We start from the raw sequence: 20509 nt of genomic DNA on the forward strand, positions 1-20509 counted from the left end.
ATCTAATTTTTTTCTGCCAATGATAAAATAACATAAAAATAACATGTTGAATAGTGACACTATACTATTGCTTCCAAATTGATATATCAATGTATCACGACCACTTAAAATCTTGTTTTATTTATCTATTTAAGTTATCCATAGTTCAAACATACTCGAAAGTTCAATTGTTATAACCCCCTTCGCTGCAGTTTCACTTCCCGCCTGCAGGAGGCGCATGCGATGACGTTTTGTTGACATACGTCACAGAAATGCGACGGGCGAACAGAAGGGTTGTAAATTTCATGCGTGACGACCAACAGAATTCCTTTGAAAACATAGTGGAAAGAGAGCATTCTTCGACACCTAGACACGTCTTTTAAATGGGTAAGTCACAACGACACCCACGGGACGGTGACATGAGAAAGTTTTGATTTTTGTAACGAATGAATTGTAAAAACCTGTGATTTTGCGTTTAGTAAACAGAGTTTCATGTGTCTAAGAAGGTGGCTACGCTGCGTTAGCTTCTGTTTGGAATGAACGGTCCTTAAAATGTAAAGTCAAGTGTACAAAACGCACTTTAAGACATGTATAATCAAATGGATACAACACAACGGTCCCTTGAAAGATGTTTTTTCTTTGGTGTGATGGAGGTTAGATTTCCATCCCAGATCCTACACCACCAATCGTTATGATTCTTTTTCACTGTAATAATTATTAAATTATTGTTGTCTACGGTCTTCATGGATTTCTATGTTAAATGATGATATATATTATTATTATTATTATTAATCAGTTCGATATAGCAGTTTTGGTCTATTTCCTTTGTGTTTTTTTTAAATCCATTTTGTCAATTTACATTGTTTTGCAGTGCATGTGATTCATGCTATTAGTTTGTGAATTACATATTTCTGCATCCTCGCCATGTAAACTGTGTTCCCCAGAAACAATAGCTGCTGGGATGCAAAAGCTAATCTTAATAAACAAACAAACTACATATTTAAAGTAAGCAACCCAAATCTTGAATATATATAATGAGTGAAAATGTCCCAGCGGACAAAGTATGAAAGTCTGCCTCATTGTAATATTTAAAGATCAAAGTGACAAATATCCGGTACTGGACGGTCATGGTTTTGCAATAAAAGGTCGACTTCCAACACGTTAATGGCTACACTACTTGTACGGCTATATTTAATAATGGATATTTCTTGCATTCAGCTATTTTCTGACAGCCAACCAAAATTTTGTCTTTACAAGATGTGTCATAATATAAGTTTCAAACAGAGCGGTTTTGAGCCATGATTTCAAAAGATTTTGAGATTGGGAACAGACCTCCAATTTTACTGGGAAGTGTTTTATAAACCAATTATCGAAACCCAGGAAGCCAACAAAGAGTGCAGAAGTGGAGTGATGTGAGGATCCAAGTGGGGACTGTTCAAGTGTCTGTGATACATTTTTAGTTTTAGTTGTCTTATAAAGAGATGGCTCGAACAGGAGGTCCGATTGTAACCTGCTCTAAACAGGCTCTTTGCACTTTTATAGAATGAATTGAGATTTTCAAACCTATGCAATTAAAGATTAATGGTTATCACGTTGTATTACATTGCTCTCTTATGCTTATTTGATGGTAAATGCAGGGGATATGGTCTTTGTTTGGACCTGGTTTTCAGTTAAATGCTAGTTAGAAAGCATGTCAGCTATTATGCACCAAATAATTCGGTTATTATTAAAATGTGGCCGTTGGGCTGCACATTCAAGTTTATTCTTAAAGAAAGAAGAGCTGGCCCGATACTCCTCTTCTGACTCTTCTTCTCTCCCCCATACAGTTGGATAGTAGCACACCAGGAGCTGCAGCAGGGATGAGGATCCAGCTGCAGGGTCCGGGCCACGCCGCCAGCCTTCTCGCTCAACTCAACAGCTGCCGCCAGTCGCGACAATACTGCGACGTGCTCCTGCAAGTCGGCAGCCGCAGCTTCGCGGCGCACCGAGCGGTGCTGGCCTGCGCCGGGACGTACTTCCGGAACCTGTTTGCCCGGGCTCCCCCCTCGCCCACGGCCGCCTTCTCTTTGGAGTTCATCTCCCCGGCCAACTTCGAGAAGCTGCTGACCTTCGTCTACACGGGGGAGATTTTGACCGACCTCATAGATGTCGGCGTGCTGTACGAGCTGGCCGAGCGGCTGGGCGTCGTTGAGCTGGTGCGGGCCTGTCACGCCACCTTCCCCGACCTGCAGGCCTCCGTGTCCGCCAACTGTATACCGGGGAGTCCCGGAGACCTCCCCCCGAACTCCAGCGTGGTCGCCGCCGCCGCCGTCGTCGGTGCGGCTTCTGCGTCCTCCGCCTGCTCCTCCGCCGCCTCCTGCTCCTCCCTGTCTTCGCCCGCGGCCCCGACCCCCGCGGCCGCTCCCTCGCCTCTCTTCCAGAGCAGGGCCGCCGGGGCCGGCCACGACGCTCGCCCCGGGGCTCTGCCTCTGGACCTGAAGGAGGAGGACCTGCAGTCCCACGTCGGCTACGGGCAGGTGGCGGCAGGTCGGCGGACACCGGGACGACGCAGTCTCCCGACCGCCGGCCTTTCCGGTCGCTGTAATGGCGCGCTGCCCGCGGCTCCTGTTCTGCAGCTGAAGGTCGAGCCGGGCCTGGGCGTGGACCAAGGCGGCTGCGAGGTCAGAGACACGGGTGGGCAAAAGGTGTCCCGTTTCACGGGAGGTACTCCGCCCCGGAGCTGCGCCGAGGCGGCGTCTGACTCCTGCTCCTTCCCAGGCTCCTCGGCCCAGCTCGGAGCCGAGGCCTGCGGCCCGACGCCGTCGTCAGGGGAGCCTTTAGGCGGCCTGCGGGTGGTGTCCGTGGAAGGCGGCATGGTGGAAGTACAGAGGGATGGCAGGCAGGTGTTTGAAAAGGTGGAGGAGGGAGGGGAAGTGGAGGAGGAGGAGGAGGAGAGGGAGGAGAGGGAGGCTCTGAAAGGAAACAGAGCCATGGAGGGAACGGATGAGGAGCAGTGGAGACAGCTGGCAGGAGAGATCATCGAGCTGAGCGACGACGAGGACTTCATGGAGGAGGGAGACGAGGAGGACGATGGAGAAGACGGGCTTGTGTATGTGGAGAACGGCGGCGGAGGGGGCTCGAGCGGCCAGGTAAACTTTGGTTGGCACTGAAATAACTTTTGGCGAGCGCAACCTCGCACGACTGACCCAATGCTCTCTCCCTCCTCCAGGCGGCGGGGAACGGGCTGCCGTGCAAGGCCTGCGAGGCGCTTCTCCCGGCGGACCCGGATGCCATCCGAAGACACGCGGAGACCCACCTGACGGAGCTGGGGCTCTGCAGGGTGTGCGGGGCCTCGTTGCCGGACCGAGACGCCGGCGTCGCCCACTCGCTCTCCCACGTCGGCGTGCAGCTCTTCACCTGCGACATGTGTCACTCGCAGTTCTGCAGCCAAAACAAACTGCTGCGCCACCACCGCCAGGCGGCCACCGGCTACGCGATACCTCAGGTGGCGCTGACCAGCAGCAGCAGCCAGAGCCTCGGCCCCGAGCTGCAGTGCGCCGTGTGCACCAAGACCCTCAGCAAGGACTTCCAGGTCAGTGGACATTTCAGATGTGACGCAAGTCAGAATAATAAAGAATAAAAAACTGCAGTATAAATTAGTTTTTATTTGTATTAATGACTATTATATATTATTGATCGGGAGTTACCTGGTGTACTGCTGAGACAGTTGATAGTAAATCATTGAAAAAACATTTGATCATGAATGAAAGAAACATTCATTTGTTTCAGACAGATAGATATTTTATTAATACCCAAGGGGAAATTTGTGTGTAATTGTAGCAGTACAGTAAATCAAATGAAAAATGCACAATATATACACAGCACAACAAAATAGCAGAGCAGAACATATTAAATTAAAGTGAAAATGAAATAGGAGTATGTACAGTCGGGTAGAATGTGTATAAAATTAAATTAAGACAGTAGTGCAATGTTATTGCTATTAAATGGGTTATGTGGGTATGTGTCAGCTAATTGTATCTTTTGTTATTTGTAATGTTATTGACTCTTTTGAAACTTTCGGAAGTTTGACACAAGGCATTGACACAATTCATTTATCGGTCACAAGATTAAACAATGGTTCAAATAGTAAGTAGCTGCCCTCACGGGGCGTGTTTGTAGGCGTTGAGGCGCCTGGAGGCAAAGTAACAACGTGGGATCACAGCCACGTGCAGCGCTGATCTCCCGTTTCTCCCCAGACGGTCAAAGACCACCTGCTGAGCCACGTGTGTCCTCAGAGCCTGAGCTGCGGCGTGTGCCACCTCCCCCAGCTCTCCCTGTGCTCCCTGCTGTGGCACGCCCTCGCCCACCTCACCCTGCCCGTGTTCACCTGCCCTCACTGCGCCCGCTGCTTCGTGGAGCGCTCCATGCTGGACCGGCACATGGCCGCCCACGCCGAGGAGGCGGCCGCCAAGGAGCGGGAGCGGCTGGCGCTGCGGGCTTGCAGAGTCGGGGCGGGCGGCGCCGCGGGAGAGGAGGAGCTGCATTGCTTCCTGTGCCCGCAGGCCTTCCGCTCCGCCTCCGCCTTTCAGTACCACCTCGGCCTGCACACCACCGAGTCCCCGGGGAGCGCGGGAGGCGGCAGGGCCCACGGCTGGTTGGGCCGGCGTAAAGCCGACCCGACTCCGGAGGGCCTTCCCTCTTCCACCTCCTCTCTACGGGAGGCGGGCAGCCTCGTTAAAATGAGCAACATGGGGCTGGGAATGAGCTTCGGCGTGCCGGAGAAGTTTTTTCAAGGGGCGTTGCAGGGGCCGCCCCCCGGGGTCCCGGCCAACGGGAACTCCGGGCAGGACGGCGGGGCGGCGGCCGGCGTCCGCGGCAAATGGTACCGGTGCCGCTACTGCGGCAAATGCTTCGCCCACTCGGGGGAGTTCACCTACCACCTCCGCATCCACACCGGGGAGAAGCCCTACCAGTGCAAAGTGTGCCTGCGCTTCTTCCGAGGCCGCTCCACCATGATCTGCCACCTGAAGACGCACGCCGGGGCCCTCATGTACCGCTGCACCGTCTGCGGCCTCTTCTTCTCCACGCTGAAAATGGTGTCGTCGCACATGGAGCTCCACACGGACCGCCTGCCGCCGGACTTCAACATCGAGCAGACCTTCATGTACAATGATCACTCTAAAGAGCCGCTGCCCAATGCGGACGGCTGACGTGGGGCCCCCCAACCCCCCCCCCCCCGGTCCCTTATACCTCTCTCTGACTCTGACTCTGGTTGTCGTGGACCACACACTGCATTTAATAGAATAGGGCTAAAATTGGTGGTTGTTTTCATTATTCATTTAAAAGAAAAACATGTTTTTTTTCATCGTTTACTGTGTAAACTTTTTTCTTTTTAACATTGTTGCTCCAAGCATAAGGTGACATCCTCAAACACATTCTTTTCTCTTCCAAAACCCAAAGAAATTCAGTTAGTAAAGAGATACGAGAGGGTAAAAGTCTGTTTGACTCATCGCTCATCAATGGGACTTGTAGAATGTAGTGGACATTTTCTCTGTCCGGTGCTGCGACCTCTTTGACCTAAAGATCAAAAGAAGCCGCTTTGTGGCGGTGTGTCATGTGACCGAAGGGAGGCGGGCGTCACGCTGCACTCATTTTTATGTCAGTGGTTGATAAATATTAAAGTTGCGCCTCATCGTAGCATAGAAATTATTTTCCTAGATTTGCAGCCACTTGTTTTCACACTTTTAGGTCTTGAATGTTTTTTCAGTCCAGAGATACATGACCAGATCAAATATTGAATTGGTCATTTATACATACAATCACCTTTTTGTTTTATTTGTAAATGAAGAGATGCTTTTTAGATTCTACTAGTCACATGCAGCATTCCTTTGTTACGAGCGTGTGATCAGTCGTGTTCCAGAAATAATTTAAGTGCCCATCACAAGTTTGTGTCTTACCTCATATTTATGATGGCAGTATATCTATTTATTATTTGAATGTGTTTATATGTTAACTGTTTCTCAAGCTGTATGAATGAATTGTTCATGAAAATAATCAAATAAATGCCTCTCGGAAGACTGTTATCTACCGGAAACTATGACCTAATTGTATTTTTTTGCTAACCGTTAAATTAAATAAATGAATGAAACCTTTATTGCACAGAGAGCATAGAATAATATCAGAAGAAATATTACATGACAGTAACGTGGGCCGACATGGAGACAATTACCTGAATATCAGCCGGTTTGATTATAAGTGGTTTTACAAAATATTTGAATTTTTGATAAATACTTATCAGTGAATCTTCTAAAACAATGTTAGCATAACTCCATGTCCACATTAGAGCTTCCAATCAACGACAGTTCCCCGGATCTTGCGCTATTGACTTTCAAATGGTTCTGTTCATAAGTAGAGGAGACAAAGAAGTTTCCCCCTGAAAAAAAAGAGTTTGTTTAAAATGTCCACTGGTCCACGGTGTCCTGAACAACAGTCCATCCATCGGGCAGAAATCTGCGTAGCATTGCGAAGCTGCTGCTTCCAGGGCCTTCCGACCTTTTCCCTCTCCAAAGCCTGGTGTCTTCCTGCCATTGTTCCATCGGAGGACTGACACCCCCACTTCCTTTTTTTGGCCTCCTTATTATTTTAACAGTTGACGCACGATGCATTCCAGATGACAAAAAAATGGAAGATAATGGAATAGAGTCTGTGAGAAGGGAGTTCAAGTGTAATGCTCTACTCTGTACTAAAGAGAACAAAGTACAACTGTGCTACATCCTCAATGGATACAGATGGTCTTTGGTGGAGTTTGAAACCCTATTACTAGATGTTAAAGGTCACCATTTCTGTGGCCGTTGAGCCGAAATTGAAGAAAAACAAGCAAAAAAAACAGAATCAACATTTCCCATCTTCCTCTGTTTATAACTGTGATCAAACATTATTCTGACAAAAAGGAAGTGGATTATGAGTGGAACACACTCCTGATAATCAACAGCGTAACACACAGGCCGATGAGTCTATGACCAGAGAGAGATGACGTTCTGAAGCACAAGGACTCCCCCCGGTTCTCATAATCCGACATCGGACTGGCTGGTGCTGGCGTCGCTCGGCCTGCGTTGCTGCTTCCCCGGGTCCGTCCCGCCCGCTCCCACCTGGCGCATGGTTCCCTCTCTGGGTATGTAGTCCACCGCTGTGTTGATCAGGTTCCTGCGGAAGCTCTTGCTGAGGAAGTTGTAGAGGATGGGGTTGGCGACGCAGTGGAACATCGACAGGCTCTGCAACACGTTGTGGGAGAAGTAGAGGACTTCCAACACGTTGCAGCTGAAGATGTACGGGTCGATGTCGTCTATGATCAGCAGGATGGTGACCAGGTGGTAGGGCAGCCAGCACATGACAAACACCAGGGAGTACACGTGCACCAGCCACACGTCCCGCCGGCCCTCCACATCCGGCGCAGCCTGAGCCGCGCGCGCCATCAGCAGGTTGCAGGTGACGATGACGGCGGCGGGGCCCAGGAACTGGAAGATCAGGCAGAGGAACGCCACGCTGACGTACCATTCCACGTGGTTGTTCTCGGGCATCATGTAGCAGCCCGGCTCATCCCACTCCAGGACGTCCACGTGGACGTTCTCGATGAGAGCGAGGAGCAAGGAGAGCGACCACAGGCCTCCGCAGAGCACCCAGCGGCGCCGGCCCGCCGTCGGGAAGAAGGCTGGAAACGAGGGCCTGGTCAGGGACAGATAGCGCTCCAGGGTCATGAAGGCCAGGAAGAAGGAGCTGCTGTAGAAGTTGACCGCGTAGAAGAGGTAGGTGGCCTTGCACAGGAAGCGCCCCCACAGCCAAACCTTGTCCATGGTCACCTCCAGCATCAAGAAGGGCAGGATAACGATCATCATCAGGTCGGACAGGCTCACGTTGATGATGCAGAAGAGAACGCCGTTGGCCGAGCGGCGTCGGCGCCAGTTGACCCAGACGACCAAGCCGTTCTCCAGCAGGCCCACGGTGAAGATGAAGAGGTAGACGAGGAAGAGGGCGATGCGCCGGTAGGCTCCAGCGGTCTCCAGCTGCAGGGTGCACTCGTAGACGTACCACGGCGTGCCGTTGAGGTGGTCCACAGAGTGGTTCTGATCGTGGCCGCTCATGGTCTGGAGGGAGAAGAAGCAGAGGAGGAGATGGGGGGGGGGGGGGTTTCATATCTGCAGTTGAGATGTACGTTTAAGACTTTTAAAGAGTTTACGTGGACAGGCGGAGGAACCACCGTTGGTGAAATGTTTCTCATGTGATTTTGTGCGGGAAGATGTGGGCATAAAGGTCCACAGAGGTGGGCCATGGACCAAGAAGTGATTCCTTAAGATCAGTCTTGAAGTAAAAGGGGAGGCTATCCAGGGAGGGTTAAATGGTTGACGTTTCATATATTTTCGTCGATCTACTTTTAGATAACAATTATGCATTTTTAAAACCATTTTAAGTGGACATAATGAGGACTGATCTAGTTTTGACAAATTCAAACATCACTTAAATATGTAAAGACTATGTCTTTGATTTATTTCCTATCCCACAGAATGTTCATCTTCCTTCTCCTAAACACTGTCTTTATTATTCACAATGAGATTCACGTATATTTGACATGAGGCAGCTGAATTCTTTTCTTCTTCTTCTTTTAGCAACTGACTCAACTAGTGACATCACATGAGGCATTGAGCAGCCACAAAGGGGCTATAAACCTATAAACTCAACACCTGTCAGGGTTTTTTTTTCTTTGATAGAGTAATCTACGGCGAGAAATACAAATTGGACATCAGCATACCTTGGCGTGATGATGAGTGCGATGGTGATGAAGAGGTCTTCTGCAGAGTTTTCCGTTTAAAGCCTTGCAGACACGAGACGACTCATTCCAGCACTGAGGTCCGGGCCATCTCCTGCTGAGGCTCTCTTCCCCTCCCATTTGTCTTTAACGCGCACACAAACCCACACAACAGGAAACGCTCAGTCAGCAGTCGAGATTGGGGTTGAACGCAGAGGAAGCGTTCATTCCCAAATGTACTCGTTTCATGAAATTCTACTCCGTAATAACCAGAGAACGTCGTACAGACAAAATGAGACTTATAGGAACGTGTGTGGAAGACATTTTTTTTTCTTTCCTCTATTAATCCCCTAAACCCTTTTTTTTAATGTTTGACTCCTTTGAGGAACCCGACCTTGACCGAACTCGACTTGTTGCTGACACTAGATTCACTGTCCTCTAACTGGGAATGGACACAAGTGTAAATAATAAATCATCTACTTAGTATTACTTTAGTTACTTTTATTGTCATAATTCGCCACCATTACTATAAAAAAAAAAAAAAAGATGGCACTGGTAAAAGCACTTGTTCCACCACGACAACCCTACCTGCACTGATCCACACAGTGATCCCAGGACAGAATAAATCTAAATGTTGATTCAGGTGATCAGTTTCCAAAGTGTTTTTGTTGTTTGCATTGGTTTCCACTGCACGTGCCGTTGTGGAGATACTGTATGTCCAATGGGAATAATAAATGCAGGGAACAATTCCAGGAAGCAGAGGGCACAAGGTGACTGGTAGAGGTGGGGGAGTCGGAGATACGGACACACACACACACACACACACACACACACACACACAATTATTACAGGCGGGCTGCAGTTTGTGCAGGAGACGAGTTGAGGTAGTTTATGGTCCAACAAATGGTGGACAATTTCCTCAGCGTTCATCTGCAAAGTGCCACCTTCTTGGATGCCAGTGGTCCAACCGGAGCAGCTACCCGGAGCGTGAGCCCAGACGTACGTGCCGCAGGAAAAAAACAGGAACGTTTGTGTTGGCCCGAGATTCGCACTGACTGATGGGAGCTTCATCCCCGGGACGCCGTGTTCCTACTGGCACACGGGATCGTCAGCAGTTTGTAGCTCGCTGACCTCTCCAGCGATGGCCGCCTTCTGTCTAACTGCTCATCCTGCCCCGAGTCCTATTGTCAAAATCAGGAAAAGAAATAAATAATTCTGGTGAAAAGTAGGTGCCAGTCAGCACATTGAGTCTCCTCCGATAAGACAGGAAGGAACCAGTCAGCAGAACGGATGGAAAGCGCGAGAAATCCCATCCCAGGCCGCCAAGCTGTTGACCTGCAGGACACGGCGAGAAGATGACAGGGTTTACAGCCCCGCAGGTTCAACATCGGCCCGCCAACGCGCGGTGTCACAGGAAGAAAGGAATAACTCGTGGCCTGTGGATGTAAAGGAAATACGAAAAATTCAGCAAATGAGATGCGGCGTGGAATCGTTGAAGATCTTCGCCGTCCTGGCTCTCTGATGACATCAGGACCGCAGGGAGCCGTTACATCTTCCACCATCTTCCATAAAAGCATCAGCCAAATGACAAGTCATGTAAAATAAATAAAGAAAAACACTTTGAGATTCTTTGTAAAATATATTTTTGGTCCAAAAGCTGCAAAAATACAACACGTGCAATCACAGAGTAGATGGGGCATCGTACAGAGGGGGGGGGGGGGGGGGGTGGGGGGGCTCACTGCAGAAGCTACTGGATCGTAGGGTGATGGTCAACAGAGCTTTACAAGGTACCCTGCTCATCTCTAAATGTCAGTACGTACATAGTTACTATAGTTTATAGTTCTATTGCTCCGACCAGGACTCACATGGCACATCTGCACAGAACACATACGGACGCAGGGGCTCTTTTCCACGGGGCTGTTGCAGTAGAAACACACACACACACAACACGAAGCTTTGATCCCACACATTTGGCACCCAACATACGAATGGCCCGCTTTAACAGATGCAATTGACAAGTGGAGTCTGGGCTACCATTATGGTTTCAATACCTATTTCCATGTGAAGATGACTCTAGGATGGAAGGAATGGGTTCAGGAGCTACATCTACTTCTTTCTTACTGAGATGCGGGTGGATGGGCCCTAAAGGCCGATAGGAAACCAGATTAACCTGCTGAACCGCTCCTCTGAAGAGCCCAATGCTTCCACCTGTATACAAACAACAAGTTGTGTACTTAGGCCAGCTGTTTAGCCCTGATTCCAGTTGTTCTGATAAGCAAAGCTAACGGTGTCCTGGTCACATTAGAAAGGTGCCGTTTGGAGCTCAGTAGTACAAAAAGTAGGGCTGGGTAAAGTTGACTAAAGGAACCTAATATATGTTTGAGCTTGATATCAATGTTGCAAGAATATTGTACGGTTGACAAATAAGATTAATCGATATGAATGAAAGGGTGTGAAGGCATGATGAGAGAATGGATAGAGCAGCCTGGTATATTCAGAAAACTACGCCTCTTTACTGCAATGCAGCCGTTAAAACTGACATTTATGCCATTTTTCGAGATCTAAAATCTAAGATATCTATTTTCATAGCGTGATATTGTTCAATTAACTGAAAAACACACCGTTTGTATCCTTGAGGTCTAAATACAAATGTTGAACGTTTTCCTCATAAAATATCTTTCAACGCTGAGACTTTGAGTCCAGTGTCACTGGCCAGCAGTCTTCTTCTGCTTCTTCAAGGTCCTTGCTGGCTCAGCACCACTCCCTGTTATTGTGTGCAGGAGCCCACGTGCACGGGAAACAAAAGAAGGACCCCCTCGAAGAAATGACTAACAAAAAAAGAAAAAAAAACTCGACAGGGCTCCTTTAACAGACCCAAAAGAGTTGACTTGTGTAAAGAAAGTAACGGAGCATACTTCCCAAAATGTTAGTGGAGCTAAAGCTTGGGAAATCAGAAGAGGGCGACTAAAATAAAACGAGTATTTGATCTTGCACTGACGTGGTCCAACACTGATCGACAGCACTTTGTTTCCATGGAGCCAAACGCTCCAGAGTTAATCCATCATCCTTGATATCTAGAAGACGTACATCTTAGAAATAAATAAACTGCATCAGAAGTAGTACATCATGTTGCTACAATGGACGTGGTCTCATCTCAGGTCACCACGTTTAATAACGCTGCGTGTTCGTACTAATTTTGGTCAACGGGGTCGGAGCGGCGCGCGGTCGGCGCTACGCAAAGATGTTGGAGATGAAGTCGCGAAACCGCTTGGCATACTGCTCGGGGTGGACTGTGGAGATCTCAGCGCCGGCCTGCAGCAAAGAGACGGAAACAAGAATAAACAACAACAACAAAACACAAGACCATCATCTGAATACATGGTGGCGAGGAGGAGAGGTTTAGAGAAGGTACCGCTGGGTGTGTTCCACAACTTGCCTGCCTGCCTGCCCCCCCCCCCCCCCCCCCCCTCCCTCCCTCCCTCCCTCCCTCTCTCCCTCGTGCTACTCACCCCGTGTTTCACAGTTTTCGCTGCGTGAGCGGCTTTCTTCTTGGTGTCGTACTGAGTGAGAACATCGATCAGCCCCATGAAGTAGACCTCCCTCTGAGGGGCTCCTGAGATACGAAATCAACATGAAAGCCTCTGCAGCCGGATCGTTATGTTCCTGCGGAGGAGATGTGAAACATCTGCTCACCCGGGCAGCTGCCGAGGGCGTACACATCCACGTAGGGGTCGAACTCGCCGGGCCCCAGAGGTTTGCAGCTGGACATGTAGCCGGCGATGCCCTCCGGGGAGGTGCCGTACGAGCCCGCCTGGGCCAGGCCGTTCTCGGCCTCGGCCTCGTCCTCGTTGGAGACCTCCTCGCCCTCCTCATCGTCGCGCTCGGCTCGCCCCACGTCGTGGATGCCGAGCAGCAGGCTGTAGTCCATGATCTTCAGCCTCACCAAGAACTGGGGGGAGGGGGGGGGGGACAACTATCAGGATTGTTCTGATGCAAATATAACCAGAACATAGCTTTAGACTCCTGAAATGTGCCAAGTTGATGTCTTTTTTTCAGCGGTTTAAATTATGAAGGGCACCTTTCGAATCAATTTTAGGACCAAATTACTGATTTTTTTTAATCAAATCCAAACATGAAAGTCCTGCTGGTTCATTCGTATTGTTTCACTAACTAAGTGATTAAAATGATCAAAACAGCAGTCGTCCATCATTCAAGTATCCTACTAATCAAGAAGTTATTAGCTTAATTAACCTCTAAATGAATCCCGCTGTCAAAATGGCGTCACAGGAGCGGCGAGTCCCCACCGGGGGCCGATGCCTCCACTTTGTGGGAGAGTGTTGTAACTACAGCGAAGGGTCACCTACCTCCACGTCTTTGTGGAGTTTCTCCATCACCTTCTCCTTCTGCTCATCCGTTACATACACCTTCTGCATATCGTTCCTAAAGTCCATGTCCTTATAGGTAGGCAGTTCTTTTCCCTTTGGAGATTAAACACATCATGAGCAGGGACACGTGGGGAAATGGATAAACGGCGAGACGGTTCTTTTACCCTTTCTTTGTCACTCGCCTCACGAGCCACCAGAGAGCCCTGCAAGAACAAAAGGGTCAGAATAACGAGGCGATCTACTTCTATTTCTCTCACAGTGATCACTGAACAGAACAATAGATTGGAGACCCTTTGATGCTGTTACCCTATCATATCCAATTCATTTTTAACTGATTTTAGCTTCATCTTGTTTGATGACATTCTATCCCCTTGTCATTTTCCTTCATTATAAAGCACACTGTGCTGCATTTACTGAATGCAAGGTGAGAAAAGGGTCCTAATTTATTTTTATTTTTCTGTTGGTTTAATAAGAAGTCGCTCTTTATTATTTATATTCAGAGCAATATGTTGTGAATTCTGTGCGTGCGGGGGGCCACGTTGGAGAAAACCCATTGGTGCAGAACCTGCTCCCAGCGAGGAGGAAGTGGGACGCGTGTTCAACCGTTGCGGAGTTCCTCCTCACCTTCAGGTCGTACTTCCTGTGAACAACCAGCCTGTGGCTGAACATGTTCCTCATGACGATCAGGTAGGTCTCCTCGCTGTCCACGCCCACGCGGTACATACCCAGGAACTGAGGCAGCAGGGTGCTGCCGTGACACTTCACTATGTGCTGCAGGGAGGAAACGGCTGTCAATTTGCATGGCAGGTACGAGGAGAGGAACAGCCCATGTTTGACGCAGGAATACAGCGCAGCAGAAGACGGAGGGAAGTGCATGAGCGCATCAAAAGTCAAAAGACTTTAAACCGAGCGCAATGACAATAGGAGGCCGGGGTTGACCTGGCTCAGAGTCCCCAGAAACATACAGAGCCCCGTTTAGTTTTGTGCGGTGACCATTTAAAAAAAAAAAAAAAAAAAACTCAACTCCAAAGCACTTTAACCAGAAGAGAAAAAACACACAACGCCAGCGAGAGACAGAAATCAGTGATCAAGTTTTTTTTTTTTTTTTGTTCCCTCACAGCTTGAGCCCCTTCACTTAGTTTTTCTAGTGAAATGAGGTGTTCTCACTATTATTTCCCCAATCAGATGCTCTTGGTCCACTTCCTAATTAATGGAACGAGGGCCGTCCTCCATCAGAGGATCTGAAGGCGGCTCCTTGCTGGGCAGTGAGTCGGGTTGAAGCACTTTGGGCGGACTACAAAGTCCACTTCCCCACGAACCCCGATGAACACCCTCAAGGCCATTTAGGGAATAATGTTAAATAGTTTGCACCCGTGTGTGTTCATTCTTTATCTTACAAATATTGGAAAATCTGTTAGGATAGTCCTTCTAGAAAAGATTTTTTTAAAGTTGTTTTTTATATTTTGCCAAATTATTTGATACCAAGGTGGCCATTTAAGACAATATTCAGGATAATGTGCATCAATATCTATAGAAAAATGACACTGTTTAACACCTTTAGCTACATGGATTACACTGAAATATCTTTGATCAGGGCCACGACATTAATAGCGGTTTAATAGCCCTATACATTTAATGATATTTAGCAAATATATTATATATTAGGATTTCAAGCTATAATATCTGTATCTGAGCATAACTATTTTGGCCTTCTGAGCCATTCATGTAATAAAGAAGCGCAACAACTACAGGCAAAATGTTGGCACAGTCAGCGGCCAGAAACCACAAAAACCTGATTCTCAACATTCTGCAAATTTATCTCCATAAAGCCAAAAAAACAGCTACAAATGTGTCACCGCGGCGTGTCGATATACGGTTAGTTTGCAAATCGAAACACTTTCACAGAGTATAAAGTGGTTGTTCAGAGACTCCAACATGTAACCCTGAAACATCCCGCCGACCCGAAAAACCAACACAAAGAGGGACGCTGTGCAGCGCCAACGCAGGAGCTGTAATAACAAAGCCTTCATTCAAGGACAAGTGAACCGAAACAGAGCTGCCAATTTTCCCTCATCACACCCCCCCCTCGCCGCTCAGTGGCATGTTTTGCCTGAAGTGGGACCTGAACACCAACACGAACACACACACACACTTGCATACGTTCAATAAACCAACACTCGTATAACAGAGTCTTTGTTTTCCTGCACTGCCGTGACGTTTTTCTTTTTTTTTGTATTGTCAGTCAGTCACCCCACCTGGGTCCATTTGAACGAGGCCCTTTTAAAGTCAAATGCAGAGTCTTGCTCAAGGACACTACAGCGTACTACAACTACAGAAGTAGTTTGACATCCTCACAACAGATGTGTGCGGTTGCTGTGAAAACAAGACCCGCTGGCAATGGAGGCCCACGCCATGCTACCAGTTACCACGTCAACCATCAGTTTACATGAGCTCCCACTAACGGAGCAGAAAAGTGCTGGTTTTTGACCGATGGCTGGTTAGCGTTAGCTGCTGATTTGGGGCTTTAAGAGACCCTTCGTCAAAACAATAAAAGAAAATTCGGCATTTATGTTCCGTCAGTCGTCAGAGCTCACCTGGTGATATTCGGACAGGATGCCGTGCATGTCTGCGACGTCCTCGCTGGAGATTTGCTTGATGACCAACGTTCGGTCGTAGGAGTTGAGGAGGAGACCTTCTACCTGGTCCTCCACGCTCCTCATTGGTGGGCTGCGTGTCAACGAAACCTGGGGAGCATGAAGCACACGGCCGAGTGGAGACATTTTTATACCCAGATTAAATCCAAAATAGGTTACAAAATAATTATATATAATGTTGATAGAGACTAAATTATCCTCACATATATACTCTATATTTATTGGGATGTTTCAGTTCATCACGTACCTGATAGTCCAGGTCCTCGATACCAAAGCGTTCCCGTAGATTTCGGAAGACCTGGGGACAGTATTCTTTGAACTTGAAATGTCCTGGAAGATTTTCTCTGCAAGAGGAGGAAACAAAAACGGATCCGTCACTTGCCTTTTACAAATTCTGAAAAAAAAAAAACTTTAAAAAATCGACAGTTTAACACAGACCTCAGGAATTAGTTCTGTGTCTGATTTACATCCAACCAAACCTGCTTCAGTCTGACAACTTATGTCTTACTTGTTAAAGAGATGGTTGTTGACTTTGATCTTAGTGTTGGCTTTAAAGTCGTCAGGCAGCAGCATGACAGGAACAGGCACCTGGTTGAGATCATTGATCTGAAAGAAAGAGCCCACATGATTAGATTTTTCAATTCATCAAATAAAATAAAATTAAACATTTTTGTTGAGGTATTTATTTAAATAGTGAACATTTATATATTAAATATCTTTCACGGTTTCATTAACATTACATTTTTGATATGATCATACACTGAACTATTTGGTATTTTGAAGTTTAGATTGGACATTAGACACCACAATAGGACAATAGGACAATTACTTTTGCAGTGAGCCTAAATGATTGTTCTCCCAAACGTCAACAACCGTGAACTTCCTTTTGTCCAAGGTCTCAATGTCTTGTTTGGTCAAACCAACAGTTCTAAAACTATGTGGTTGGAAAAGAGAAAAGCACCAAGTTCTCCAAATTGATATAGATTAAAATTACTTAAAAACGAATTTTCAGTAAATCAACTACAGATCTTGTGGTTTGCTACAAAAGAAAAAGCAGGGGTTTACTTTATAAACCGCTGAGGAGCTTCGGTTTTTAAAATAATTCACCAGTTTGTTTTAATGGGAATCTATAAAGTAACTGGTATATGGTCATGCCAAATAGAAGCAAAGTAAGGAAAGAAAACATTCCTCCACAGCACTGCATTCATTCTGAATCACAACAATGTTAAAATATTAGCAATCCGGAATCTCTTTTAGCATAGTGCCTCACTTCATTTTGACAGCTGTTACCAAAGTTCATCATATCTTAATAGCATTTCTCAGCTGTGAACAATAATAGTGTAACAGGTGTATAAGTGTGACTAAGACAGATTCTGACAGGTTACAGTTTTTATCGTAACACCAACACCGGGCTCACTTGCTAACGCTATCTGCTAACTGAGCTAGCTGCATTTACATGACACCGATTAGCATTCATTAGCTTCCAATCGACTCACCGAGTGATTGACGCCCCACATGAAGACGCTCAGGACGGGGTCGCTGGCTCGAAACACTTTGACCTTCTGCTGCACGAAGTGCTTCTTTTTTGTTTTAGTCTTCGGAGCCAACACCACCATCGGACTGGAAGCGGCCCCGGAGTTACCGAGAGCAGCCATGGACACGGACTCTTCGTCTCCCGGTGGAGCGGTGACACTTCTTCCTGAACGGCTACCCTTGCTAAGCTAAACAAGCTAACTCCTCTCCCCCACACCACACGCCGCCGGAGTGCGCCTGTGGAGATCCGGTTCTGCTACACTGAGTTGTTGTTTTTTGTTAAACGTGCAATCGAGCGTTTGAACTGACGTGTTGAATCATCACTCAACTTACTGAATGCGTGACTTGTTACATACTTCCGAATCACCGGTGACAGCGCACCACCGCCCTCTCGAGCCCACCCATGTTATTGTCCACCACGTTGTGGGTTTATGATTGACAGGTGGCAGGGCCCATTCAAAATCGATCCCGGTGTCGTCGTGTGATGCCGATGGGCGGGCAGAACGGTGTTAGATGTTGCGTTCAAGGGTCCGAGTTATCGCTCTGACCTGAGCGTTTCATAAACCACTCAGATCGACGAGAAGTACTCTTATACAAGTAAACATCCTGCATTTAAAATCTTATTCATTTAAAACAAATCAGTAAAGTATTCTCATGGTAACTTTCAAAACAATATAATATTCATACATTCATTTGTATTATGTTGGCAACTTCATATATATAATTTAAATAAAATAATCAATCATTTATTTCTAGTTTATTTGCATCTGCATGTGTTGGAGCAGAAGTTTAATCAGCCAGAATAATTGAAAACACCTTCATTGCCCAGTAGAACGGTGCCGCAAAATTGACAATGTGTACAAAACCTTTATCCTATCATCTGGGGTACACTCCTTTTATTCCTAAATGTGGATGGCATAAAGACATGGGTCATTGGGCAAAGCTTTCAACACAGCAAACATTTGGATATTGATTAGTTGTTATCAGAGTACTTTGAAATTGTACTTGTTTGGGTTTTAGTCAATATTACTGTCTAAGATGTTACATTATGAGCCATTCGAAATATAGAGTGTGCAGGGAAAGCAGACGGTGTGTTTTATAGAATATACCTTTTACAGAACTACATTGATTAAAAGCAAGATGGTAATAAAAACAAGGTATCTGTTGTGTGCATGTTTGTACAATTATATCTAATTGAATTTAAGATTGGATGAGTATAGTATCTGACACAGCTGCATAATGCAAATTTAGAAAAAAAGGAATTACTAGTTGAATAATCACCAATAGATTGATAACCGTGAGTGTCCATGCATACTTCCCGTGTGTTAAGCAGAAGCCTGACTCTCCATATCTGTCACCATCACAGTGTGAAAGCTTGGTATTGAACTGTTGGGTTTCTAGGTTTATAACAAAAAATTCTCCCATTTCAACATCTGCACTGTATATTTTATCAAAAGTGTGAACATTTGGGAATGATTCCTATTCCATTAATGCATTTAAAGCAAACCATACATGAACAAACAGCCCTGAGGCAACAACAACACTCAACACTTTAAAGGGTTATTTCCATAATAATGCCTAAACGGGGGCATAGTGGTGCATCTAGTCATTCATTGGTGTTGTCTGATAAATGCAAAATATTATATAGATATTTATATTCTTCGTTTTAAATTGGCCGATGATGGATTGATTCATAAAGGTCCTTTGTGGTATTATCAGCACATGCCGTTAAATGACATTTGGGTGTAGTCATCCAACTTATTCCACTTTATTTAATTTCATCCAATGCATTCTCTCTGCAAGGATCAATAAAACCTCGCTATAATGGCTCTTTGTGTCATTCTGTTCAAAAATACATTTCATGGACAGATGTGAAATGGTTGGTCAGGATCAATCATTTCTGCTCTGCAATCAATGTCATAAAGAATCGCACACAAGAATCGATCAACCATATGTTTTTATACTTCCGGGAACATCAATGTTGTTCGTAAATGCACACTTTATATGACCCCTAAGAGGTGAGGGGGGAAGGGGGGGGGGGGGGATTCTCTACTACACTCTCATGGGTGAACCAGATTTCATCCAACAGTTGTATTTATTATTGCAATTATTATTTCTATTTCATGTTAAAACATTTTAGTCTGGAGCAAAGTGGTGGAGCGAAAGACCAACATCCTTAGATCCACTAGTGTGGCTAAAGATAAATCAAATACCTCCTCCCCCATTTCAGACAAAGTCATTTGCAATCTTATTTTATTTTTACGGTTGTCTCATCTTTTAAAAAGCACATCCTTTGATCTCCTGAAGCAGATGATATATATATATTCCTCTCAAGAGGAATATAATTCTTTCGGACAGCTTCATTTCACCGGCTCATTTCAGCTCCGTGTCCCTGCGTATTTTATTTTTTATTTCTATCCCCCTCCCCCCCCCCCCTCTTCATGCTCTCCTGACAACACAAGTATCGCTCTGCACACAAAAACACACAGCACACAAGTTTGATTAATCACCAATCAAATGCATCCTAGTCTCAATCAGTTTGATCACACATACATCTCCAGCACCTCTGCATGGTCCAAGCATGGAGGTGTTAGTCGTGGATGATAAGTACAATCCTGCTTCCAAGCCTTTTTCTCTACTTCAATAACAACCAAAAACATGTCCCTCATGTAAAGTGAGCGAAAAAAACACACTATTTCCTTCTGGGTATTTTAATCATTTTTTGTTATTTTTTTCTCGTGGGCCTTGATTATTAATTTGTTAAATCCGGCTTCCAGACTCTGGCATTGGAATGGATTTTTCCCAACGGACTGAAGTTCATAGCCCAAACCATACGGATATATTTGATTGGAGGCACCCGGTTGCTGACATTAAACCAGCGGGAGACGGCTTCTGCATGCAGGGTGAGGATTGAGCCACCAGATGCCTCCAGGAATGAAACACCTTCTTCCTGCTCAATGAGTCAGAATATTAACACACAGAGAGCGAGAGGTGCTCATTCATTGAAACCCAGAGAGACTTGAGTTCATGTCCTATCTTGTTTACAATAAACAAATAGCTATCCACCACACATGCAATGGAATAAAACAAACTAAGACCAGAGAGTTTACATGCTTTTATCCAGATATAAGGCATCTCAGTCATTATACTATTCCTTCAATAGACTTTTTTTTCAGCTG

General features: G+C 46.3%; 3 protein-coding genes across 3 annotated transcripts; 1 reads left to right on the forward strand and 2 right to left on the reverse strand.

Moving 5' to 3' along the window:
- The first annotated feature begins 239 nt into the window (after positions 1–239).
- On the forward strand, positions 240–5848 carry LOC119222435 (zinc finger and BTB domain-containing protein 39). Its single transcript, XM_037479091.2, has 4 exons — positions 240–366; positions 1806–3107; positions 3188–3550; positions 4215–5848. The coding sequence occupies exons 2-4, from the start codon at positions 1839–1841 to the stop codon at positions 5166–5168; spliced, it is 2586 nt and encodes an 861-aa protein (XP_037334988.2). The 5' UTR covers positions 240–366; positions 1806–1838; the 3' UTR covers positions 5169–5848.
- Positions 5849–6137: 289 nt separating this feature from the next.
- gpr182 (G protein-coupled receptor 182) lies at positions 6138–9183 on the reverse strand. The gene is made up of 2 exons (XM_062565720.1): positions 8762–9183; positions 6138–8099 (listed from the first exon to the last, which is right to left on the reverse strand). The coding sequence occupies exons 1-2, from the start codon at positions 8897–8899 to the stop codon at positions 7023–7025; spliced, it is 1215 nt and encodes a 404-aa protein (XP_062421704.1). The 5' UTR covers positions 8900–9183; the 3' UTR covers positions 6138–7022.
- A 1274-nt stretch (positions 9184–10457) lies between these two features.
- On the reverse strand, positions 10458–17743 carry pip4k2ca (phosphatidylinositol-5-phosphate 4-kinase, type II, gamma a). Its single transcript, XM_037479092.2, has 10 exons — positions 17294–17743; positions 16306–16403; positions 16045–16141; positions 15738–15887; positions 13768–13914; positions 13308–13346; positions 13123–13236; positions 12452–12707; positions 12268–12371; positions 10458–12070 (listed from the first exon to the last, which is right to left on the reverse strand). Exons 1-10 carry the CDS (start codon positions 17450–17452, stop codon positions 11990–11992), a joined length of 1245 nt encoding a protein of 414 aa, XP_037334989.1. The 5' UTR covers positions 17453–17743; the 3' UTR covers positions 10458–11989.
- Positions 17744–20509: the final 2766 nt, after the last annotated feature.

The sequence above is a fragment of the Pungitius pungitius genome, chromosome 1 (assembly GCF_949316345.1).
Source record: "Pungitius pungitius chromosome 1, fPunPun2.1, whole genome shotgun sequence".
Lineage (NCBI taxonomy): Eukaryota > Metazoa > Chordata > Actinopteri > Perciformes > Gasterosteidae > Pungitius > Pungitius pungitius.

Excerpts from the sequence above, each read along its gene's own strand:
- LOC119222435 (XM_037479091.2), top strand. The coding sequence starts at position 1,839 with ATGAGGATCCAGCTGCAGGGTCCGGGCCACGCCGCCAGCCTTCTCGCT. Across the intron at positions 3,108-3,187 it reads GAGGGGGCTCGAGCGGCCAG|GCGGCGGGGAACGGGCTGCC; the intron begins GTAAACTTTGGT and ends TCCCTCCTCCAG. Across the intron at positions 3,551-4,214 it reads CCCTCAGCAAGGACTTCCAG|ACGGTCAAAGACCACCTGCT; the intron begins GTCAGTGGACAT and ends GTTTCTCCCCAG.
- gpr182 (XM_062565720.1), bottom strand. The coding sequence starts at position 8,899 with ATGGGAGGGGAAGAGAGCCTCAGCAGGAGATGGCCCGGACCTCAGTGC. Across the intron at positions 8,100-8,761 it reads GCACTCATCATCACGCCAAG|ACCATGAGCGGCCACGATCA; the intron begins GTATGCTGATGT and ends TTCTCCCTCCAG.
- pip4k2ca (XM_037479092.2), bottom strand. The coding sequence starts at position 17,452 with ATGGCTGCTCTCGGTAACTCCGGGGCCGCTTCCAGTCCGATGGTGGTG. Across the intron at positions 16,142-16,305 it reads AACAACCATCTCTTTAACAA|AGAAAATCTTCCAGGACATT; the intron begins GTAAGACATAAG and ends CTCCTCTTGCAG. Across the intron at positions 13,347-13,767 it reads ACAGGAAGTACGACCTGAAG|GGCTCTCTGGTGGCTCGTGA; the intron begins GTGAGGAGGAAC and ends TTGTTCTTGCAG.